Consider the following 10000-nt stretch of genomic DNA (forward strand, 5'->3'; position numbering starts at 1 on the left):
AAAAAATCGGACGATCTGGGAAAAAGATCGCGTCCCCGGCTCGCTTAATCGAATTCACCCCTGGCGGTGAATCGCGGCACGTAGCGATTACCAGAGGAATCTTGTACCGTGGGGTTGTTTTTTGCCCGGTGTCGGTCGGCCAACTGAATTTCTCAACCCTTTCGCCGCGCCAGGCACATGTCTTGACGAAAAAACGTGGGAAGGCATCTGTCGAGCCGTCCGTGACTCGCTCTTTTCTCTTCCCCTCCCCTCTTCTCCGCCTCCTTCTTCTCGCGCTTCTTTTCGCCGCGTTGAAAAACCGATCGCCCCCTTTTTATCCCTCCTCAATTAGACCAGCCACGGTTGCGTAACCGGTCGTAAACTAACCAATCTCCTCTCTCTCTCCCTCTCTCTCTTCTTTTCTCCTTCTACCAACAGAGATGATTCCGTTTAAAAGAGGGAAACGGTAAACGTCCGCGACCGATTAACCGCGATCGAATCGTTCTCAAAAGCCGAGCCGGATTATCGATGGATGGGAGGAGGGGGAGGATCGCGTGCGGGTTCGACGATTAATCGATTCGCTTCGCGAAACGAGGGAAGGAAAGGGAAGAAAATCGAGAGCCACTTCTCTCTATTCTCCCTTCCTTTTTTCTTTCTTTTTTTTTTTTTTTTTTTTTTTCTTTTTTTATCGTATCAAGGATCGGAGAAACTTTCGTATCGTTTCGTTTGGAACGGAATCTCAGGTGCGTTCGAGGTGGTGCGCGATAATCCGAGTTATCCCGGGCGATAAATATCGTTCTTTCAACGCCGACGAGAGATCCTTTTTAATCGAAAGCTAATCCTTCCCCTCTCCCTCTCCGTTCCGATAAATCTCGAAAGAGAGAGAGAAATCTCCCTTCTCTTCCTCCGAAACTCGCCCCCGTCCCGCGAGATCACGCGAGCGTTTCAATAAACGCGAGATAACGCGAGATATTCGGCGGTATGGTTGGTAGATAGGAGGATAGAAGAGGGAGAAGGGGAGGGAGAAGGAGTTAAAAGTAACGCGTCTTCGTAGCTCGCGAGGTGTAAAAAAAGAAAAAGAAAAAACTGAGAAAAAGGAGGAGGAGGAAAGAAGAAGAAGAAGAAGAAGAAGAAGAAGAAGATGATGATGAGGACGCGAACGCGAAACACGAACGCGAGGAGGGAATCTGCTCGCGAGAGAAGTAATTAAAAGCCGCCAGCGCGACAGAAACAGAGCTCCGTCCAGAGAGCTTCGGTGAAAATAAAACGAAACGAAACAAATGGAGAGAGAGAAAGAGAGAGAGAGAGAGAGAAAGAAAGAGAGAGAAAGCTCGAGCCCATCTTGCGCGGCTAATCGAATTTTCGCCGGGGCAGATTTCTTGAAATTGTTTTCGCTATTCCGACCTATCTAGCCCAACTCCCTCCCCTCCCCTTTCCTCCACTACCCCCTGGATAGCTAATGGATCGTTGTTTAAAACGAGAAGAAGAGCAAGAAGAGGGGAAAAAAAGAGGCGAGGAGACGGAGTGAAAGAGAGAGAGAGGAGAGGAAAAGCAGAGAAGGAGAAGAGGAAGAAGAAGAAGGAGGAGGAGGAGGAGGAGCAAGAGAAAGGGGAAATGAAAGAGTTAGACTCTGGGTCGAGGCCTGGCGTGTCGGCGAAACATTATCCCGGCCAAGAAAGACAATACACTCCGAGTACAATATTATAATAGGCCGGAGCGTAAATGTATTATAGAGAACGATCGGTAGCCAGCCGTAGAAACTTACGATTTCCTCCCTCTACACGCTTCCTTCGTACACGCGTCTTATGAACTGTGTTATCCCTTCTTCTTTGTTCCTCCGAGCCGGGAATCGAAGGGAGAAGAACGGGCCTGTTCCATCTGTTTCTCTCTTCCAATTCGTTCTCAACTTTGCATACGTTCGAAAACTGTTCCATAGAGAGAGAGAGAGAGAGGGAGGGAGGGAGAGAGAGAAAGAGAGAGAGAGAGAGGGAAGAAGAGAAGCGCGTTCGATCGCGGGGAATCGATTTCGCCGAACATCCATCGAACACCATCGATTAAGTAAGAACCTAAGAACCTCGTTTCGTCGTTCGTCAACGTAAAGGGAGGGGGAGGGGGAAAGGAAACACCGCGCGTTTTCTTCGCTCCCGTTTCTTCCCGCGTCGCACACACGTGTTTTACCCTTTCCCCCACCACTTTTGCGCGGCACACAGCGAGCCTTCGTATTTGTATCCGTAGTTTAGCGGCACAAGGGTTGAATGTCGTGCAACACGATACAACCCTTTCTGCTGGCGGACTTTCTCGTGCCTCCGACCTTCTTCCGACTCACCTCCGGGCTCTCTTCCCATCGAGTCTTCCCTTCACCCCTCTTCTTAATTGCCCAAGCGTCGAGCTCGGTAAAAACTCGTTAGCCATTAGATTTATTTTTCCTCGCCACGGGGATTCATTCCCGTGTTTTATATATATATATATAGAAAAAAAAAGAAAAAAGAAGAAGACGTACGCGTACCGTTTGAGCTACCGTTTCTTTTTCAACTTGCTTTCTGTTATTATTTTTTTTCTCTTCTTCCTCTTCTTCCTCTTCTTCTTCTTCTTCTTCTATTTTTGTTCTCCTCCCTTTTTTACAATTCTCTCTCTTTCTCCTCGAACACGGAGAAATCGATCGCGATTGTTCGAAATTTCGCTTCGTTCGGGAATTTCGTGTGTTGCAACGCGCGAAAGAAGCACCGTCGAATTAAACGGACGAAACGCTTGTTAAATAAAATACACTTTTGTTTTGTATTTTGAGGAAAGGGGACGTTGGAGTTGTGGGCATTTCTGAAAAATGCGACACAATCTTAAACGATATTTAATTGTTCTCGAATTAATGCAAATTGATCTTCATTTCATGCTGGTCTCCTCTTTGTCGCAGTGTTCCAAGTACCCGTGGCAACGATTAAAGGTAAAAAGATCGGGTGAAAAGATGCGGGAGAGCCCGTGGGAATTCGTTTCGGGTGTGATTCCGATATGCTTGCTAAATTAAAAAAAAAAAAAAAAAAAAAAAAAAAAAANAAAAAAAAAACAAAAAAAAACAAAAAAAAAATAAAATTTCACTTGCCTCATCTGTCCACGACAAATCTCTTGATAATTCCACAACAGAAAATTCGAAACCACGTGTCTGGTATCTAACATTCGTCCTTTGCATCCTCCGTGACAATTGGCGCTACGCTTAAAAAGAAAAACACGCTCGATTCACGATATATATATACGTATATATATATATATCTATATCTACGACGATCCCATGTTTCTCGATCTTATCGCTCCTTATCGGGAAAAACGTTTGCGTTATTCGTAACCCTTCGATACCTTGCCACGATCCGACAGACGAGTCGTCCTTCGATCGACGCCCGGAGAAGAACGTCCGTAATTTTTCTTTTCCTTTTTTTATCTCCTTTTTCCCATCCAAAACCTCCTCCAATCTTTACTTCTCGTCGAATCGTTTCACACCCTCGTTAACATCCCTCCCCCTCTCTCCCTCAACGACATCGTTGCCTGGCGAATCTCCACAACGGATATATATATTTCTCGTTCTTCGTCCTTCTTTCTTACTCACTTCTTTCGTCGAAATAGAAGGAAACTGGGACACCGACTTCTCGCGGCGGGAAAAAAAAAAGATCGGATCGAAAATTTTCTTTCTCGTCTTTTTTTTTCTTTTTTTTTTTCCTCTCTTCTTCTTTCCGCGCCATCTCCAAACTATCCAACTATTGCTTATTCCAATCCTTGTTCTCGCCCGTTCCAACCATTTTTTTCTCCCCCTCGATATTAATTTTTTGCACAGTCTCCGCCTCTGCGAGCCCCCCTTTTTTTCTCTATCTCTCTCTCTCTCTCTTTCTCTCTGTTTTTCACTATCGTACACACACACACACACACAGTTCATCGACGACCGAAGGACCTAATGAAATCATTCCCGCGCCGATTCCAATCGGGGTGGGATTTCTCCCCCATTGTTGCACACCCCTGTGCGTTTTTTCCGCTCTCTCTCTCTCTCTCTCTCTCTCTCCCACTCCCTGTTCCCAGTGACCAAAAGCGTGAGAGGGTCCGCGTCCAAACTGCTATTGGCACAACACTGGAAGGAGGGAAGGGAAGGGGGAGGGGGAGCTGCATCCTCAACCCTTTAGTTACTTTTTTCCCCTCCCTCCTTTCCCCGCTCCTCGGGGGTGATTGGACACGCATAACCCGCGGATTACCAGCGCGTGATACGCCAAAAAACGCGTCGGCTTGGAATAATATAGCAGTGCTGCATAATGGATGGAAGAGAAGAAGGAAAGGGAAGAGAAGAGAAGAGAAGAGAAGAGAAGAGAAGAAAGAAAGAAAAAAAAGGGAAGAGAAGAAAGGAAGGGAAATTAAACAGGTTCTAACAAGGGAATGAAAATCACCACTACGGATTAATAATTTCATAATGCGCCCATTCAATATTCACGGTGCAATTTTTTTCTCGCGACCGTGCGGTGCTCGTGTCGACCGAACCGTAGCTGATCCAACTATAATAATATATCGGAATATATATATATATATACATGTTCTTGCACCGATCGAACGAAAATGAATCATCGTTCGAATACTATTACTACTACTACTATTACTACTATTACTACCACTACTGTCACTACTGTTACTTTCCCTCTACGACAATCGTGTTATTCGAAATGATGAGAAGAAGAAGAAGAAGCGGGGAAAAGAAAGAGAGAGAGAGAGAGAGAGAGAGAGAGAGAGAGAGAGAGAGAGAGATTCTTAAGAGAGAAAAGATTTTTTATATATAAATTAATCATCGAATTTTATTATTCGCAATTGCGAATAATACGATCAACGAAATAAATATAACTCTCTTTCCAAGTACGAAAAAGCAGCGGCGGAGTACAGCGAGAGAGCGAGACAACCGGTCAACGAATATATCTTTTACAGACTTTGTTTGTTGGTGTAACCGAGTATCGTACGAAGGTTGTCTGCCGGCGAGGCTCGCGGCCTCGTTGCGGCTAAAAAAGCCAAGGAAAGGAGACGGCTGGAAAAAAAAGAGAGGGAGGGAGAGAGAGAGAGAGAGAGAGAGAGAGAGAGAGAGAGAAATGACGCGAAAAGAATTGCGCGCCGCGAGAATGACCTTCGGATTTTATCGCTTTACTCCGAGAAAACGGTGGGAACCCCTCTTCGTTCCACCTCGATTTTTGCCAAAGTTTCATCACCACGCTCGCGTAAACAATCGGGATCAAAACATCCTCCGATCGAGGATCGAGGTTGGAAAGGACGATGAACGACGGAACGAGAACAACAATGACGCGACAAAAATCTTTCCACCTCCCTCCCTCCCTCTCTCTCTCTCTCTCTCTCTCTCTCTCTCTCTGACGTTTCCACGCCGATTTTCTTCCGACACCGATCAAAGATGGTCCCTTTTCTTTCCCTGGCAAAATGGCTCCACGCGAGGCCCAGCGTCACGCATCGCTACGCGTATGCTCACACCCACTTCCTTTTTACGCCACTCCCTGGCCCACACCACGGACTGGGCTTAAACGCTCGCAGGAGCGTTTCACCGGATAAATAAAACCGATGGTTCGACCAGAGGAGGAATCGCTGGATTCTTCGCCGACTAGCTGGTTGGATGAGAAAGAAAGAAAGAAAGAAAGAGAAAGAAAGAGAAAGAGAAAGAATCGTGGAGGAAAGAAACGAGAGAAGATCTCATCGAGAGAATGATGTCTTGGAAGTTGCAAGATCTAACGACGCGCAAGAGAAAGAAAGAAAGAGAGAGAGAGAGAGAGAGAGAAAGAGAGGTTATCGTTGGAAGGAGAGGAGGAGGGAGGAGATCGGGAAGCGTGGAATTGGGAATAGAGGTGTGCTAGGCTCGCGGGCCTAGGCTGCAACCACGTACCACGTACGTAGAGAGTCGAGCAGAGAGATGAATCTGGTCACGGCGAATCATAAAGTCCCTTGGGGATTCGCCCACGCTGCACCGCTCTCTGGGCGCGGGGCAAAGAGAGCGGAGAGAGAGAGAGAGAGAGAGAGAGAGAAATGGAGAGGGAGGGAGGGAAGAGGGAAGATCGAGGCGGGTAAATGGAAGGAAGACGAGGACGGCGCGCACGGAAAAGGAACGAAGAGAAAGAGAGCGGGCGCACGGCACACTCGAAGGAGAGTCGAGAGAGGTATTCGCGGTGCAAAAAGCGAGGATGCAGGCAAAAAAGGAAGAGCGCAACGAAGAAACCGGTTTTTTCCAGTTGGGCCAGGTCGGGGCGTCGAACTTACGGACCGCAGCCTCCCTCCGAGAATAACTTGCATGCAGCACCGGCACCCAGCATCGGCGACGCCGACGACGTCGACGGCCGGCATCTTCTTCTTCTTCTTCTTCTTCTTCTTCTTCTTCTTCTTCGTGGCTCGTGTGTCGTCGGCTCAACCGGCTCGGGCTTGTCCCAGGTCCGGGAAGAAAGAAGGACGCCCGGGCTTTGGCCCGTCGAAAACAACGAGCGGGAGGGGGCGTGCCTTGGAAAGAATATCGCCTATCGTCAAACCGGAGAGGAACGCGGCGACGAGGAGCGAACAACGACTACGTTGGCGAGCGTGGGTGTGTTCCCAAGAGGGGGGAGGAAAAAAAGAAAAAAAGAACGCGCGAGAGAGGCGCGGGCGCAGGAAGAGGAGGGCAAGGACCCTCTAAACTGGGAGGGGGGTTCATTGACGCTGCCGTGCGTCGTTTCCTCAACCTTCCTCAACCATTATTTTTCTCTTTCTCGTTCTTCTTTTTTCTTTTTTCCTCCCCTGCTCCCCCAACTTCTTCGTGGCTCGACATCCATCCATCTATCTCGACATCCATCGCGTGGATTGAGAAATCGAGTTTCCCGCGGATTATGGAGCGTGGAAAATTCGATATTTTTCTTCGTTCGTTCGTTCGTTCGTTCGTTCGTTCGTTCCTGTTTTTCGTGTTTTTCTCCTGTGAGGAGAAAGAGGAGAAAAGGAAAGGAGAATTAGAAATTGGAGATATTTGATCACGAGAAGAGAAGAATAAAAAACAAAGGAAAACGGAAAGAAAAAGAATAAACGAATAAATAAATCGGTAAAAAAAAGGGAGGGAGGAAGAAAAGGGAGGGAAAAGCGAAATATAAAAGGAATCGCGTAAACAAGGGAAACGAAATTAACCGTGATTAAGTAGGATTAAAAAGATATTCTGTGGAAAATTGTTCTTACGGAAAGGAAGAATCGAAGGGTGGGAGGGAGGGAGGGGGCGTAAACGGCGTAAAGAAAAAAAGGCTAGCCGAAACGGCTAGGTCAACGACGCCTCGACGTGTTATTTTAAACTGGTCTCCTGCCCGAGATTCGGCTCTCCTCCGTCCCGTTGATCGTCTCAACTCGGTCGCGGTTATCCCAGGTCCGGAGATGGAGAGGGAATGGAAAAAGAAAGAAAGAAAGAAAGAAAAAAAAAGAACACGGCGAACGCGTCGGTACGTCGGTTCGGTAAAGATAGGTAGAGAAAGGGGGAGAAAGGGGGAGAGAAAGAGCGAAAAAGAAAGAAGGACGACTCGCTGAGAGTGAGAAAGAAGGATGGAGGAGGAGGAGGGAGAGAAGGGAAGAGGAGGGGGGAAAAAAAAAGAAAGAAAAGAAAGGAAACGAAACGAAACGAAAAAAAAAAGGAGGAGGAGGATGCGTTGTATCAAAGTGGAGAGGATAGGAAGGGGGGAGGGAGGGAGAAGTAGTAGGCAGGAAGAAAGGAAAGGAGGCGAGTAAAGACCCGAAAAGTTTGGGGTCATTGCCGTCTGGTCTCGTTTTAGCCTTTCCTTCCTCCTCCTCCTCCTCCTCCTCCTCCTCCTCCTCCCACCTTCTCCTCCTTCTTTCCTTCCTCTTCGTATTCTTTTTCTCTCCGTTTTAACCACTCTTTCCGAGCAAGGTTGACCGCCATGTTTTTCCCTCAGCGCGTGCCCCTACCGCCTCGTGTGCGTATAACCGACCTTCGCGTGTGCGAGAGAGAAAAGAGAGAGAAATAAAGAAATACCAGAGATATGCGAATATATATATAAAAAAAAAAAAATAAAAAGAAAAGAAAAGAAAAGGAAAAAAAAAAACGAAAAAAAAAAGAACGATCGAAGATAAACGATAAATAAGACCGCGAAATAATCTCTTTACCTTTAACGCGAGGTCGCCAATGACGGAGAGACAGATACTTGCAATGAGGACGTCGAATTTCGTTCATCACTCTTCATATTATCTGTATTAAAGGATGGCCTTTGTCAGCTTTTCTCGGTTATCCGTAATAACCCTCCATCGCGCGTATCGTCATCTATCCATAGACAGATAAATAGATAGATAGATAGATATATAGAAAGAAAGAAAATCGCGTCGACGATTCTCGTCGTGAATCGGCGACGACGATTGAACCCGATAACGGCGACAAAGGCCATCCGTGTGCAATTGTGTCGTAGTAACTAGTAGTCGTTCGATCTGTGCTTTGCATTCCCGTTCATTCTGTGAGGTCGCGCGAGATCAATCGGAGAAGATGATCCATCCGATCATTCCATTTTTTTCTCTTATTTTAAATATTCGCCAAGGATTTCCGGTTCGATTCCGATCGTTCTCCGCACCTCACGCTTTTTTATATATATTTATATATATTTATATTTATATATATATATATATGTGTATATATGTATATATAATATAATATGTATATATATATATATATATATACACGTACATTCGTCTGTCTGGGCTTTGCTTTCTCCTTCTCCTGTCTTCCTCCCTTTCGCAAACGAAGAAAGAATCGACCACCACATATCCATACGAGCCTTTTTTTTTTCTTTTTTTTCTTTTTTTTTTTTTTCCACTCTTTTCCATCCATCGCATACACTACTCGCATACACGACGCCTATCGACGTACGATCCGACGTGGCGTCACGGCTTAAACGGCGATAACCATAAATCCTTGCAATTCCACCCTAAAAACTTTTCCTCCGTCCCGCCAGACACTCGAGGTGAATTCCCTTTTCGCTAGAGAGAGAGAGAAAAAAAAAAAAAAAGAATGGAAAAAAAGAAAAGAAAAGAAAAAAAAGAGGAAAAAAAAAAAAAAAGAAAAAAGAAAAAAAGTAGTCCGTGGTGGCGGCGGTGCAATCGGTACTCTAACTCTCACTGGTCAATCGTTCTGTTCTGTGCGCTGCCTGTCCTGCGCTTCTGGTTCGCGACTCTGTGGTGGTATTCTGTGGGTCGGCTGCTCTCTACCGGTGTGCCTGCTTCCGGTTCCTCTTGTTCCGGCCCCCCAAAAAAGGAGTTGCAACAGCGTGTTGTGTTCCAGCAACACGCCGCCCTGATCGGCGGCCCCAACGCGACCAGCTGTCCCGTCTGCCACAAACTCTTCCTCGGTGGCGAAGCTCTCATGGAGCACATGAAGCACACCCACAAGGATCCCAATGCATCCGGCGTTGCCAGTAAGTATCTACGATAGAAGTCGAGAGAAGCGCCCTCGATTTCGTCCATCTCACTCTTTCTTTCTCCTTGCTTTTTTTTTCTTTTTTTTTTTTTTTCCTTATTTCGTCGTATAATATAACAACGCGCAATATTTATATATATATATATATATATATATATAAATACACGTGCATCGAATTTGGGGAGATACTTTCTCTTCTCCATAATGTTTTATGTATGTAACGCATTTACTAACGCTACGTAATTTTTATCACACGTATCACATTACTTATATCTCTCTGTCTTGTACTTCTGGCTACTCTAACTAACTCTAACTCCGACGCACGAAAAAAAAAAAAAAAATTCAAACGCGATTTATCCCCAAACGCAATTATTATCCCTTCCGCGCTTTCATCCGTCATCTGGACGACGATGAGAGGACGGCCACGATGGAGAAGAAAAGAAATCGATCGATTCGCGTAAGGAATAATAAAATTGAAAGATAATTGAAGGAGATAAAGGAGAGGAGAGAAATAAAAGTAAATGAAATTATACAACAAAATATACGTTGTAATAATTTTAAAAAGTGCGACGGATCGACGTACTTTTTTTG

At 45.8% G+C, this 10000-nt stretch overlaps 1 protein-coding gene across 11 annotated transcripts in view; it reads left to right on the forward strand.

The window, feature by feature from the left end:
- Window positions 1-10000, forward strand: part of LOC122711324 (zinc finger protein 853-like) — a 63679-nt gene that overhangs the window by 46883 nt on the left and 6796 nt on the right. For 6 of the 11 annotated variants that reach the window (XM_043929993.1, XM_043929994.1, XM_043930002.1 and 3 more), the window contains 2 exons: window positions 2888-2917; window positions 9248-9407. In XM_043929993.1, coding sequence (XP_043785928.1) covers window positions 2888-2917; window positions 9248-9407 — 190 coding nt within the window. The remainder of the gene's footprint in view (window positions 1-2887; window positions 2918-9247; window positions 9408-10000) is intronic. The other 5 variants (XM_043929996.1, XM_043929998.1, XM_043929997.1 and 2 more) reach the window with 2 other exon arrangements.

The sequence above is a fragment of the Apis laboriosa genome, unplaced genomic scaffold (genome assembly GCF_014066325.1).
Source record: "Apis laboriosa isolate Shangri-la unplaced genomic scaffold, ASM1406632v1 scaffold16_cov148, whole genome shotgun sequence".
Classification (NCBI taxonomy): domain Eukaryota; kingdom Metazoa; phylum Arthropoda; class Insecta; order Hymenoptera; family Apidae; genus Apis; species Apis laboriosa.